Source organism: Aplidium turbinatum, chromosome 13 (genome assembly GCF_918807975.1).
Source record: "Aplidium turbinatum chromosome 13, kaAplTurb1.1, whole genome shotgun sequence".
Taxonomy (NCBI): domain Eukaryota; kingdom Metazoa; phylum Chordata; class Ascidiacea; order Aplousobranchia; family Polyclinidae; genus Aplidium; species Aplidium turbinatum.
Window position 1 is genome coordinate 21,960,318 of NC_137484.1, and position 15,450 is coordinate 21,975,767.

The window sequence follows — 15,450 nt, forward strand, 5'->3', positions numbered from 1 at the left end:
TCTGATTGGCTAAGTATGTATTTCACCAAATGTACATCACTGAAAAAAGAATCAATTGATTACAGCAGCCAAACGGTTGATCCCATAAGATCACAATCATAAAAGGTGTTATTCTAACTAAGGCAGGTCTTATTTAATTGCATTCAAATACAACAATTTAATAATTACCTCAGACTTTGAATTACAATAACTTAGGTGATGTCGATCCCAGCCTTAGAATTGGTTTAGTGTTGAATCTTTATCCTCGGATTGACAAAGCCTTGATAGGTTATTCCTGGTAGTTTCGCGTCTTGTAGAGGTTTTTGACGCAGGGCCGGTTACCGAGATTGACAGAGTGGAGTTTCCGATCGTGGAAATGTTGTTGCTGGGGAATTATTCCATCCATTAGGTGCCGCTGAATGGAGAGCAGTCCTGACATGCGTTGCTCAAGCGCACTCTCTGAGAGTCGAACCAGCGCCGCGTGATCTTGGGTCGGGCGCGTAACCACTGAGTCAACGGGGCGGGCATAGAACACATTCAAACACTTTACGTGGAGAATGAAACGAACAGCAAATACAGTAACATATCTTTGGTAGAGAGGTTACTTTTTTCTGAAGATTAAACAATATTTTGATGTCGCACTGTGTCTTCTCTAGTATTTTCGTATGCAAATGCAATGCATAATTCTTTTTCTTTTAAGATTTGAAAAGGACTATATTCATAGTCGATAACGTTTGCTTTATACTATTTTTATGTTATAGTGTTAAATGTCGTATTGTTGCAGAGCTATGTCTGTTTCATGTAATTACAATACAATAAACAACAAATGGAGAAAATTTCAAACCATCAACACTTACTATTAATCACTAATTAATAAATTTGGTTCTGAAACATAGTGAAATCTGAAAAATAGGCCGGCCTTCATTTTTATGAACCAAACTACAAGAATGTTGCATCACAATTATTTGGTATTCTGGCCAAATATGTGTATGACGTGATGAGGCAAAAAGTGCAAGTGGAGTGACATAAGAGCTTCTGGAAAAGGACATAAGCTCTGAACAATTATTGAACATATTTGATTTTCCATGAATGATTTCGAAAGCAAAGATTTTTAAGCAATATTCTGTCCAAAAATGTCGCTCTAAGGCAGGGGTTCCCAACCTGTGGGCCATGGCCCCCTAGTGGGCCATAACCCTTTTTCAAGGGGGTCATGGAAAAATTGGAAAAATAATAATTTTTTTAATTTATCATCTCCAAGTCCACTCCAACAATATATAACAAAAGAAGAAATTAAAACTTAATAAAAACACTAGTACATTTTTCCCAAATCTTTATGAAATGGTCTTTAATTCCCGGTTGTTTCAAAAATAGTAATGTAAGATGACGTTTCTTAAGTTTTTCAAAAGGTTGAAGAAAATAAGGGAGGCATTAATTTTTTAAAATTTTTAAAGGGGGCCACGGTGTAAAAAAGGTTGGGAACCCTTGCTCTAAGGAAAGCCAAAAGAACGCACTTGAACGTTTAGAACTGGTGAGTTGAATGTGATAAAACCAAGCAAATAAAATAATAAAGTTCAAAACTGAGCTGTTTATGCGATGGTTCGTAAAGATGACGTCATAACTATCAAGAAAGATTAAACAAATACACGTTTTCTTTATTGAGGGCTGCAGCCTCTTCGTTTCATCAGTCAGATTTGCAATCAAATATAAACAAACAATACAGAGATTATAAACTGAGGAATATTCCTCTTGTTAAATGTTCGTCTCTTGTCTGTATCGCATCTGTGATCGCAGTGTTCTGCAGTGCATCGCAATGGGCGCAAATAAAAAAAATGAACAATTATTATTATTAAATTGTTAAGTAAATTCATCTCATTGAACCATAGGCATACGAAGCCGAGCAACGTGATCAAGTTTAACATCTTCAAGTTTATTACATTTACATAAATATAAAACATAAAATTCATCTCAAGTAAATGTTTGTTATAAATGTCACCAAAAAGAGTTTTAAACCAAGCGATTCAGCACTTCATTTTTAAATAAAATTTCTTTCTGCCAATAAAACTACATCCAATCGCAGCAAAAATAAAATCAAAAGTTCTAAAACTGTTTGGCCACACTAAAACATCAAAATACGAAGTCAGCAAAGTCTGCATGGAAGGTAAAGTCAACGGAAAGAGAAAACAAAGCAGACCACCAAAGCGATGGAATGACAACATCCAGGCATGGACCGAATGCAATTTGGTGACACTGGGCGAGTACTAGTTCAAAACCGTGACTCATGGAAACAGACAACCCATGTTGATGGCAGAGCATGAATTTACAGTGTCGAGAGTTTATGAAATGAAACTAATTAAAAACAGTTGCTATTAAGAAAATATTACACCGGAGCCGAGTACATGACTGTGGGAGCACTAGGCATCACGCCTCCCACTGGTTGTGTCGCGGTTGTTGCGACCGTGGTCGTTGTAGTTGTTTGCATGTGTTTGTTGGCACCACCTATTAAGAGAAATCACAACAAATGTCATTAAATTATATAACTCAACACATAAGAAATTCTTTCACCTTAAAATTAGTAGTGTGTAGTTTTGTATATAAAAATATACGAAAGACAAGACCTTTTGATAAAGAGATTAGTTTAAAACTCAAGCGAGGCTGCATTTATTTTAATTACATCAACATGAGAGAGAGATATTGTTTATTTGCCTTTCTAATACGACTCGATATAAAGAAACACAATTACATACAAATCAAAATATGGCAATAGAAAGGTCTGGCAGCACCGAACAACCTTGCGGTTAACCAGTCAAGGTGCTGCCTGTCATCAGTCATCTTACATTGCAGCATCAGACATTATAACTGTATCAATAAAATATAATGATGGATGGAACAGTAGCTTCGAAATCGAATTGTATATATAAGGTTTTGTAGAATATTGAATCAAGACCAGCTGGGAAAACATGAGCATATAATGAATCATATCGTTTAAGAACACAAATACGACGTTACATGAGATAAAATAATTTAACTGAACGATTTTAACGATTTAATAAGAACTTAACAAGGTAATTTTATAAAGTTTTTTAAACAAAGCTAGGTGTTTGCTTTTAATACATTCATCCAATTCACTCCACAATTTAGTACCCCATGATCGGTGTGTTTCAAGAGTGGCCTATTGCCGTAAGAAAGTTATAACCGATAAGCTACAAACTTGATTGGGCGCCGGTGTAGTAACTTAATGAAACAAGTTAACATTTGAAATTTAATGCTGACAGACCTTATCTAACAGTGAGATGATGCAGGGAATGTGCCTTTTTTTCCAACAATGCAAACCTGGTAAACATCGTTAAGCAACGGAGACAGAAAGAAAGAAACTGGCCAGTGGCCATCCTCCTCTCACCAGTGCAAAGTTTAAGCACCTTATGTTTTCATTTTCCAAGACTTAGAAGCCAAGCATGGGGTTATATACCTCTCTAACAGTAAACTGGATATTGCGTTTGTGAACAATTCGAAACTTTTGAAAATAACCACCTTGTCTTCAAAAATAATTCGCTTATAGTGCTGATAAAATTTGTTACAAAATACGTACTCGCTACAGTGATGAGCGCGATTCCCCACATGATGCTCCAGATCCAACCGATCAAAACGAAGGGTGTGAGCGACGACTGCAAAAGTCCGATCCAAAAATTGGTGCAAAATGTTCCAAGTCTTCCCCCTCCAGACTGGCCCACGTTGCCACAGCAGAGGACGCTATATCCTGCAATCATTGTTCCTGAAATAATTTGAAACAGATTAACAGAAGTCAACAAACTGTTGATTATAAAAGTGATCACTTAGCCTCTATTGTCATAGGAAACAATTATGATTTATGACCCGATCTGGAATTGAACCAACATCTACTGCAGCAAAAGCACTGACAAACAGAGTTGAGCACAAACTTACATTGTATTAAATTAAGTTCTTGGAAAGAATCCGATTTCACTGAAAATAAAAGTTGTTTTAAGCATTTGTAGCCGTAAGAAGTCTATTGCTTCTTCGTCGCATGAGCCTCTGAGACCAATGGTTTATCCTTTTACCACCACAGGTTCACGATATGCTCGGACTACACTAGAGGGCTGCTAGAGAGCAACCAGTTTTTGTTTCATTATCCAAGACAGGCAAACTTTCCACCCCCGTTAGAGGCTTGAAGATGGTGCAATCGTTGATGATGTGGTCTACGGTCTTGTTCCTCAGTACCACATTCACAAGAAGAGTAAGACGCCATTGAAGCGTGGTTGAGCGGAAAAGCTCTACGCTAGTACGAAGACAGTTGAGGCGAACCCACAGTCTTTCGAGGCAGCGTCATGCCGATATAGGAAGGGTGTTGGCGTCGGGGATGAACGAATGAAGTCTGGTGGTGCTTGACTTCTATTCAGAATTCCATTTATGGTCCGAAAATTAGCCGCAGAAGTGCTTCGTCTATCAGCTTCGTTGAGCGGCTGGCACGAATGAGTGGCTTAATTTCAGTCGACCTAGGGTGCTCCTTTGAGAGAGCAGAGCTCCACGAGGCTTACCAAGCTTAATAAAAAAAAAACATTTAAAACGGACAGAAAAGTATTAAAAGAACTTTTTGAAAAGTACATAGATATGTAGACTGTAGAGTGTTGAGTTAGTCAGAAGCACTTTGCAGTTTTTTTGTTTTTTTTTTAACTTTTAATAAATTTTATATTTAACGGCTGTGTTTTGGACAGTTTGTTCTATTTGAATAAAGAGCTTCTTATGATCCCCAGTAAGGATAAAACGGGCTGTAAAGGTTTTAAAAAGTAGTAACTGCATTTGATGTATTTAGTTCCAATGTAGATAAATGAAGACGGTACCAATATCCATGATAAATGAAGACGGTACCAATATCCATGATAAATGAAGACGGTACCAATATCCATGATAAATGAAGACGGTACCAATATCCATGATGAAAACGTTCGATGTGAAATTTATTTCAATGTAGTTTTTGTTTTCTGTAAGTGCAAAACTAAACGCGAATATGTTAAATCAAATTACTTCACTCGGTTTCGTATGCCTATGGTTCAAAAGTGATATGTCTTACCAATGCCCGGAAGAATACAATTGATAACACAGAGTGTAATCGCCAACGCCATCGGGAGTTCTGGAATAGTTGTCCTCAGTGAGTTTGGTTTGTTATGTTGTGTCGTCACTGTGGTATGTTGAGTGACGTATGGATAGGGAGCTGCGCCACCTTGCTGAACGGTGGTTGTCGCAACGACTCCATGCGGTGACGCACCATATCCAGGCTGTTGCGCATCATGCCCAGGCTGTTGCGCATCATGCCCAGGCTGTTGCGCATCATGCCCAGGCTGTTGCGTACCATATCCAGATTGTGGCGCATTATATCCAGGCGGTGACGCACTATATCCAGGTGGGTTTTGTTGCTGAGGTTGTTGCGACCCCTAAACAAACGTAAAGCATAAGAGCCTACGTCATTAAATTTCAACCCTTTTTAACTCATTTACTTGACTGATTGTTCATCCTTGGACTGGAAAAGCTGTTTTCAAAACTTAATCCTGGCAGTTTCGCATATTCGTAGAGGCTTTGAACCACTTAGCCTACGCAGGCCGGTCACCGAGATTGACAGAGTGAAGTTTCCGATTGTTGAAGTCTTATTGCAGGGGATAGGGGGAACCATTCCAATTGGGGAACCATTCCATCCATTAGATGTTGCTGAATGGAGAGCAGTCTTTAACGTGCGTTGCTCAAGCGCACACCCCAAGAGTCGAACCAGCGCCGCTTTATCTTGAAGCTTCTTCGTTCCAGAAGTGATGCGCTAACCAATTGAGCTATCGGGGCGGAAATCACTTTTCGATTATTGTCTGTGAAGAATTCTATTCACTTGGTGCAGCTGACCAGGCCTTTATTTATACCAGCATTAGATCATTTTTAATGTAATTTAGATTAATATTCATAGTGAAATTTAACCTTAATAAACTAAAAATTACCACCGATTGATGACCCCTACTTAGAGTTTCAGTGTCTCAAACAAATGGCATCGATAATCTTTCTTTCCTACTCGTTAGCTGTAACTCTTTTCAAAAATAATGGATCGGCAAACTGATCTGACCAATCTGAACGTTTGGAGTATCAAAGCAAGAACGTAGCGACGGGGGGGTGGGGGGGGGGGGACTTGGTGGGAACAACGCTTTAATAATGTTGTAGCTTATGTAGAATGACGTTTGCTTCATCCCCCAACAGTTGCTTTTCTCCCTTTATAATGTTTTTTCTAGCTTCGTTACTGGTTTCACAACATCGCAGTTACACCATATCGCTAATAATTCGGGCCTCTACTGTGCGTACATAACTTCTATATGTTGTGGCTTAAAGTATTTAAAGATGAAAAGCAATCTAATTGATATGAATTTAAATCACAAACCTTAGAACAGGGTTGGCAAATTTTCCTTGTATTCCTTTTTCTTAATTGCATGTCCAAGATTATTGGTCCCACAATCACATTGATTCATATTCTTAAGAAAACAGACATTGCCGCACGTCATGAATAATTAATTCACACGTAACAATAAAAAGAATAATAGAGTTTAGAATTTGGTAAAGCTACGCAGTAGGGTGGAGTGAAAAAAACTTTTTATAAAATTTTTATTAGCTTGGGGTTGGAAAACTTGTCAATTACTACTAAAACTAGTTGTGCAAAATTAGAATGTAATCTGACGAGAGCTTGATCTGCCACCAGCCACTTGAAAATTTAGCCTACCATTGGGCCATTTCGTGTCAATTCACACAGTCAAGAAATTCAACCTCTTCAATTTTTCTTAAATTTTAGACACCTTTTCATTATCTTATATGATGAACACCTGCAAAATTTGAGTAAAATTTATTGAGAAACACGAAAGTTATAAAGCATTTAGTTTGGGGGGGTCTGCCGAGGGGACACAATTTTTTTTTATTTTTGGCCATGTTTGAAGTCCTATTACTGCTTAAGTAAATTAGGTAAGAACCCAATTTTTTTACAGATGATAGTAGGCTGACAAGTATTGAAAACACAACACCGTTCACATTGTCACTCTAAAAGGTCAAAGGTCAAAGACATGCAAATGTGGCCGTTATCAGCTCTCGGCTAAAACTTTTCCAAATTTTAAAACCTTGCCAAGCCCTATTTTTGTTTGGTTTTGGCTGACATTTAATAGAAATGTTGTTTATAGAATTTTCTATTAACTGAGAAAATTTCAGTACAAAATATTAAAGGGGTTGGGAGGTATTTAATGTGAAACATGGGTCGAATCGACAAAAAGCAAAAAAGAGCTCCTTTTAATATCTCGGTTACCCATGACCCCAGTGAAAATTATTTACACTGAAATTTCATAGAAAATCTTCTAAACATTATTTCTACTAAATGTCAGCCAAAACCAAACAAAAATAGGGTCTTAGCAAAGTTTTAAAATTTGGGAAAATTTTAATTGAGAGCTGGAAACTGCCACATTTGGATGTCTAAGACCTTTGACCTTTTAGAGTGACAATGTGAACGGTGTTGTTTTTTCAATATTTGGCAGAAGTACTATCACCTGTAAAAAAATTGGGTTTTCATCTAATTTACTTAAGCCGTAATAGGACTTCAAACATGGCCAAAAGTAAAAAAAATTGTGCCCCCTCAGCAGACTTCCCCAAACTAAATGCTTTATAACTCTCGTGTTTCTCAATAAATTTCACACAAATTTGGCGGTGTTCATCATATAAGATAGTGAAAAGGTGTCTAAAATTTAAGAAAAATTGAAGAGGATGAATTTCTTGACTGTGTGAATTGACACGGAATGGACCAATGGTAAATTTTCAAGTGGCTGGTGGCAGATCAAGCTCTCGTCAGATTACATTCTAATTTTGCACAATTAGGTTTAGTAGTAATTGGCAAGTTTTCCAACCCCAAGCTACTAAAAATTTTATAAAAAGTTTTTTTTACCCCACCCTACTGCGTAGCTCTAGTAACTCACATAGATAACATTGTTGGAACATTTGAGACATCTTTCTTCATATGAAGAGTCCAGGTGCAAAACGATTAAACTACCTAAACCAACTTTTCGAGTAAACTGAAAATTAAGTTTGAGATTGATCGTTTTGTGGCTGAACCCTGTTATAAAGCTTTATTTTGAGATATATTAAATTCAAATCAATTTATTTTTCATTGCTGGCGCGAACATGCAGAGAACCATAAAGTAAACACACGAATTTTACACCAACAAAAGGAAAAGATGACAAAACCAAAAGGTTTAAAATGTGCATCAATAAAACAGTGTTTGAAAAACATAATCTTAAAAATGCACAGCCACCAAACCTAGAAAAAAAAAAGAAAAAAGAAAACTTTTATTTCGTCGGTTGTAAAATAGACCTACAACACTTGCAAGAGTAACAAGGGCGATTTAACACAAAAGAAATTAAAAAAGTGACAAGTTTCCCCGAAGTTTTTACTTTGAGAGTCTCGCGTTCAAAAACTTGATTGTGAAGTCATAAAAAGACTCAGAAACATAAAAATTGCCGGAAACCGGCTCAGTGTGACCATGCGGATTCAGAAAAAAGTAAATAAAAATAAAGATATAATTAAATATGATCAAATAAAGACATTATACTACTTTTGTTCAAATAAACTTCGTTCAATGAATTTCACTTTAGTAAAGTTTTACAAAAGTTATAAGCGAAATAATTTTATGGCAATTTAAATGCAATTATATTTTCACCAAAAAGGTAGTGATAAAAATGCAAAAAACTGTAGTCAAAAGCAAATTAAGGAGAAAGATTATAGTTTGATTATAGATATATTCAGTGGCGTACGCAGGATTTTCTCAAGGGGGGGGGGGGGGGGCATTGACAGCAGTGTAACCAGGAATTTTGAAAGGGGGGGTTGACGACCGGCGGGCGAAGCCCGATGACGTTTTCGCCAAAGACGACACCCAGCGGCGGGGGTCTGGGGGGCCTCCCCCAAAAATTTTTGAAAAATACTTTGAATTTGGTGCATTCTGGGAGCATTTTCAAGAAAAATGCGGGTATAAATATTCTTGTAAAATGGTGCTGTCCGGTGGCATAGCAAAAGGATAAGATCATGTTTTCTTCGGCATTTTTCGGAAATAGAGCTAAGTCTCCATGTTTTCTTGTTGCTAATTCTTGGCTGAGATGTTTGAATGTTTGGTATTGGCAAAACTTGCTCTTTTAATGCAGTTTTGTTTGAAATTAGGCAAGTATTTTTAGATTGAAAGCATCATTCCCAAGCATAAAGAAACTGAAAGCATCATTCTCAATATCATGACGTCACACGCGTGCCAAAGGGGGGGTTGTAACCCCCAAACCCCCCTGGCTATGCCACTGGCCATTGATATCCCAGACGTCTTCATGTTATCTCAGTATGGTTTTAGTTTAAACTTTATCCACTTCTTTCTCACTATAATAGGCTTACAGAACACTATGCTACATTGGCATACCTGGGGCGGGGTAGGTGGATTGGGCTATGTATTTCGTATTGGCTTAGTGACCTTAGTCTATAGAACAACATTGTTAATTGCTTTGACAGTGCAATCCAAAACATATTAAATGCTTTAATCTACGTCGTTAACTACTAAAACATTTTTAGGGGGGGGGGGGAGGGCATGGCCCAATGGCCCCCCTGTGTACGCTAGTGAATATATTGATCGTTTTGCCGCAAAAAAGGTTGTTACATAAAACTTTCGATGTTAACACAGCGGGAGATAGTAAAATCTAAAAAATTACAAAATGGAGTTTGATCGTTATGCACCTGAACTCTTCATATATTCTCCTAACAAAAGAGAATGAATCGCATTAATCTAACTGTACCATAGACTCCTTAAGTTAAGGACTAGAACCCCCCATGCTCGGGGTTTGTAACTTGAGTCTGAAGGATCAACTTGCGTTCTGGGCTGAAATGACTTCTAGAGAAGCTAGAAACACAATCTTGGAATCCATGTTAGGGTTTTTGAGGATGACGAGTTCAATAGTGTTGCTTTCAACAAAGTTTGAGGTCATTTTCAAGGTCAAAATATTATATCTTAAGGTCAAATTACTGAATTTTGGTAATTTTTGCCCATTTTTGCGTTTAACTCGTAAAGCAAAACATTTTTAAAGAAGTCGTGACGAAACATGTTATTACATAAACATCATATGTATTTCTCAACAATATGGCTATTATCTAAAGGAGTCTATGATTACAAAAAATACACAAACTGACAATACATAACAACATGACACCATAATAGACAATGTCTATCACTAGTTGGAAAGCTTTTCTTGCATCCTGAGGCATCCCAAAGACTTTTCGTTGTCATAGGGCGTCCTCTCATAGTTGCTTCTGCAACCAAAGCAACTGCAGCGATGTTGCATATTGTCACCAATAGACCAGTCAAAATACGAAAAAAAAAACCTTTACCCTGAACAAATTCCAAGAAAGCGTTTTATTGTTTCTTTTGGTAGTATAACATGTAGGGAAAAATATACTAAAAGTTTACCAAAATAGGGTTACCACAAAGGGTCCAAATGTGAGGTCAAAGAATACGGCCGCCAAAGCTATAAAATGTTAAAGGCGACTCGCCTTTCAGTGTCTATCATATTTTGTATAGTTTTCTGTGTATGATTTCATTGATGACTGTAATAAATAGATTGCAGTAATGTTTCTGTCGGTTCTAACAATTGATTTTTTTTTCTTACAGAGCTGAGAATGTATAAAACTTAAATGTATATAAGCAGTGGTGGATTTCCAGAAAATTAGCTTCCGGAGCGCTAGTTTTTTACTTTCCAAATGCACTAGGTGCCGTAGAAGAAATTCAGAAATATGTCTTTATGAGACTTTGAAACAATTACACACTTGATGTACCTGAAACGTTGCTAAAGTAAGTAGGGAGGGTGGGGTAAGATGAGCACCTTTTTGCTTAAGTCGCTTTTACAAAAGAACGGTTTGTTTTGGAAAATTTTAATTGGGTGAACTTAAAGCACTAGTGAATCAGCTACATTTTAGATTGAGTTTTATCACCTTGCGATTTTTATATTTTTTTATATTGATACTTATTCGCGTGTTGCTCAACTTACCCCGGCATAAATTGTATGGGGTAAATTGAGCAATGACCTGGGGTAAGTTGAGCAATTCGATTAAGTTGAAGCATTCCCCTGTCAGTTTGTTTGTATAATTGCGAGGCATTATGCTTCACAACACTGTTTTTTTATCCAATACGAACCTAAAAAGACACAAATTCAACAGTTCAAACATTAAATAAGCTAAGGCTATTTCTTTTGGGGTAAGTTGAGCAACTGCTCCAACATACAGTACTTCAACTAGCATTGCACACTTTACCCCATTCTGATTTTTGTGACAAAATTACAAATTCACACTTTATGCTTACCAATACAAAAAACAGATTTGATTTACATAGTGTAACAATAAAGTTATTCAGTTTTTGGCAAAAAAATAAAAATTTCGAATTTTCGACATAAGCAATATAATCTGATATAATTGCGTGCCATTGTAAAATGCAATTCTCAGTGGACATAACAAATACATTGAATGAAGTGGCATTATGAGTGATACATCCAGAATAAAAATAAAAAAATTCCGCCGACTCGTTTTTCCAAAAACAGGGGTTGCTCATCTTACCCCATTGCACACTTTACCCCAGTTTTGCCTATCATGGTCTATAGATGGTATAGCGTTGTTCAATGCAAATATTCATATTTTAGTGAAACAATAATACAAAAAAATACAAGTTATAGCCTAGAAAAAAAAGAAAAAAATTTGTTTTTAGTTTTTTCCACTTTTGATTTTTCAAGTTATAGCCTACAATTTTTAAGACACTTATCGTATTCAAAATCATAAAACCTCTGGCGACTTCGGGTCTCAATTGCCGGGTTACGCCCATGGCGTCATCAGGATCCAACATTTTAACTTCGCTTCGCTTACTTCGCTGGTAAAAAATTTCTCAGTGGAAGACGGATCATTCGTATAAAGAGCAAACTTGAAACAGTTACAATGTGTAGAGAAGCACGGTCAGATGTCAGTATGAGGTTCATTTGTGAAAATCCGCGCTCACACTCGCTCGATGAAATTGGAAGGAATTATAGTGACGTTATCAAATTTTGAAGACTCTGGGATCTTCTTTTCGTAGTTATATATTCACGAAGTCCTCTCACAGCAGCTTCGCGTTCATCTAAGCGCAATCTCTTTGCCACTTCAATGATTTCGTTTTCTCCGTGTGTCATTAGGCTACTGTGTCCTCTGGCCAAGTAGTTGAATCAAGTATTTTTCAGCTGTTAATAAATGACAAGTCTGTTGAATTCAACAAGCGATCTTCGATGGAATTTCCTAAGTGATTATACACCCTTCTCTGTTGGGTGGAAAATATCACCCTTTGGTAGGGTGGAAATGACCATCTTTCCCAATAGGCTATGGGGTGGGAATAAAAAGGAGAAGTGGAATTTTTAGACCACCCCTAGAAGTGGTTAAAACTACACTTTTTGAGTTATAGTGTAGAAGATGCGGGGATTGAATAGCGGGCTATTTTTGCAATTGTTTACATGTAATTCTACACCTTTGAACTCTAAGTTTTCTTCAGCATCCTTAGCAATGCCATCATGTCGTCCGGGTTCGTTCCTTCGTGTTTCAAATAATTTTGCAAGATTATTAATTTTGTTATCTGCATCTCAAATAGTAACCTACATGCTCTGTTTTACAATTCAAGGCTTAGGCTATTTCGGATAATTCTTGCGAGTATTCGTACATCAAAGCCAAGTCCAACAAATCCGTGGATGTTGTCTTCGACAAGACTCCTTGATATTTCGCACGTTCCCGAGAATCTCTTGTGTCGCTAATAGCCCCCTTTTTGAAAAATTCGACAAGTGCTGAGAAATCATTCCAGACGGCACTAACGGTGCGGAAACTCGAGGCTACCCAACGTGTGTCCAGTAGGCCTACCCTTTCGATTTTCAACAACTGCACTTCAACAGCCGCTGCACATTCACCCAATTCCCTGCTATTGTTAGGAGAAGCGTGGTAAAGGCTATAGCGTTTGTCCATAAAAGATCGAAATCGATTCGAATTACTGACTGATTTTACAGCATGACGAACCGATAGTTCCAATGTATGGTTGCACAATACCACACCACAATGTTTGGAAATTCATCACGAAGCAATTTTGCTACACCATTTTTGCGACCTATCATCACAGCCGCGCCATCACATACAACACCAATCAAACAAGAAGAATAAAAATGTTGTAGACATGCCATATGATTTTAGGCAGCTCTTCAGGGAATCATAGATGCCATTCGCTGTAAGAATAGCGAGCTCAAAAAGACCAACAAAATTAATAGGCTACATTCACAGGTTCGCTTTCGTCAAAACTGGTACGAAGATATATTATCAGAGTAAACACCCGATTTAACGTGTTCGACTCATCAAGAATTATGGATATACTTTTACTGAACAGGGCAAAGCATAATAAGAGTATAAAATATTTGAGCTTCCGGAGCGCCGTTCCGGAGAAGTCAATTTTTTGATTGAGCTTCCGGAGCGGCGCTACGGACCGCTCCGGCTGAAATCCAGCCCTGTATATAAGAAAACTTATATAATAATGATGGAAAGTCAAGAAACTTGCCCCTTATGCAGCCATGAAGTAGAAGATGACGGAGAAAGAGTGGTGATTGGTGCGAAAGGAGCTGAAGGGATTAATAAAGCCAGTATTGAGAGGGGCGTTAACACTGTGGTAGCTGCTGGAGCAGTAGTGCACAAGAGATGTCATATGAAGTACATAAACAAGAAGCAAATAGACTTGGATAAGAAAGCTACTTTCGTTTATCGTTCACCTGCCAAGAGAGGTACACGGGTGTCTACTGGATCCTATGATAGCACGACGCAGTGTTTCTTCTGTGGACATGAAGTGGTGAAGACAAGGTCTAGTGCTAATTTCGATGACTATAGCTTTGTTAAAACGGATGGATTTGTAAGGTCCATCTTGTAACATTGCAAACAGCGTAATGCTGACTGGGCAATCACCATTCAAAGGAGAATCGCGTACTTTGAGAAGGACTTACATGCTGCAGACTGTCGGTATCATCGTTCATGTGACATTAACTTTCGGACAAATTACGGAATTCCTATGCGTCATGGTGGTGGATCTATACTACAAAGAAACCGCGGAAGGTAGGGAGGCCGATGAACATAGACCAAGAGCAAGCGTTCTTCAGAATGTGTGCCTTTCTCGAGGACAACGATGAAAAACAACTGACTGTCACAGATCTTGCAAAGAAAATGACGGAGTATCTTGTAAAAGAAGACAGTGCTACCTATAGTAATAAATGGCTGAGGTATAAGCTGGAGGAGAAGTATGGCGATTCGCTATTCATAGCAGAGTGTGAAGGGTTGCCTAACATTGTAACGTTCCGTGAAAAGACAAGAACAATCCTGAGGCACTATTTCAGTATTAAGGAAAAGGATGAAGAAGCCCAACAGAGAGCCATCATAGAGACTGCGGCGAAACTCATCAAGAGCGATATCAAGTCTAAGATCCCATCTTCAACCGATGAATATCCGAAGACTTCTTCGCTTGAATGTGAGTCTGCCTTAGATTATCTCCCCCTGAGTTTGCGTTGCTTGCTTGAAAACTTCTTCGTTGGAAAGGACATTCACAGGAAGGTCGCAAGCATTGGACAATCAGTTGCTCAGGCAGTACGTCCCAGGGCTGTAGTAGCTCCATTGCAGCTTGGGTTAGCAATCCAGCTACATCATCATTTCAGGTCTCGACTTCTTGTAGACAATCTCTCAGCCATGGGATATTGTTCATCATATTCGGAAGTTCAGCAATTTGAGGAAAACGCTGCCGCTTCTGTTGGCCAGGATGTACTCGGTGGTACCATAGACAGACTGGATACGGCACTGCTGTTCGCTGCGGACAACGTCGATCATAATATCATCACGTTAGATGGGAAGGGGACTTTCCACGGCATGGGGATGGTAGCTACCGTTACTCCAGGAAGGAAGGTCAGTCGCACTGTTCTCAGACGGAAGACTGCGGACTTGGAGATAGTTGAACAAAGCAGAGTTGATGTAAGGGAATACCGTTTCGCAAAACACACTCGCCGAAAAATCACATTCAAGCCCAACCGAGCTCTTTTGTTCCAAAGGTTTCTTGTGGTGTCTCAAACTGCTCATCTTTCCCTTGATGAGGTGATGGCCTATGAACTTTCACCATACCCCCCATCCCTCTTTGAGGCGAAACATCTTTTACGCAAACCAAACAAAGCACAACTGATGGCTGCTATAAAAGAACAGAGTTCAGATGACGCAGTACTCAAGGATGTACCAGAAGTGGAACATAATGTTCTTGACGGAGGTTCTCTTCTCCATCGACCAAAGTGGTCAGAAGGAAAGACATATTGTTCAATCGCTGACGACTATGCATCTTTCACAGTAAAGCAATATGGTAAGGC

At 38.3% G+C, this 15,450-nt stretch overlaps 1 protein-coding gene across 1 annotated transcript; it reads right to left on the reverse strand.

The window, feature by feature from the left end:
- Positions 1-6,495, reverse strand: LOC145782110 (uncharacterized). Its single transcript, XM_082593857.1, has 4 exons — positions 6,401-6,495; positions 5,063-5,423; positions 3,566-3,748; positions 1-2,475 (listed from the first exon to the last, which is right to left on the reverse strand). Exons 1-4 carry the CDS (start codon positions 6,449-6,451, stop codon positions 2,357-2,359), a joined length of 714 nt encoding a protein of 237 aa, XP_082449983.1. The 5' UTR covers positions 6,452-6,495; the 3' UTR covers positions 1-2,356.
- Positions 6,496-15,450: the final 8,955 nt, after the last annotated feature.

Bases quoted from the DNA above. Each gene is read 5' to 3' on its own strand.
- LOC145782110 (XM_082593857.1), bottom strand. From the start codon at position 6,451: ATGCAATTAAGAAAAAGGAATACAAGGAAAATTTGCCAACCCTGTTCT. The intron at 5,424-6,400 runs GTTTGTGATTTA...ACGTTTGTTTAG, and splicing joins TTTGCCAACCCTGTTCTAAG to GGGTCGCAACAACCTCAGCA. The intron at 3,749-5,062 runs GTAAGACATATC...AAATTATTTCAG, and splicing joins TTGTATTCTTCCGGGCATTG to GAACAATGATTGCAGGATAT.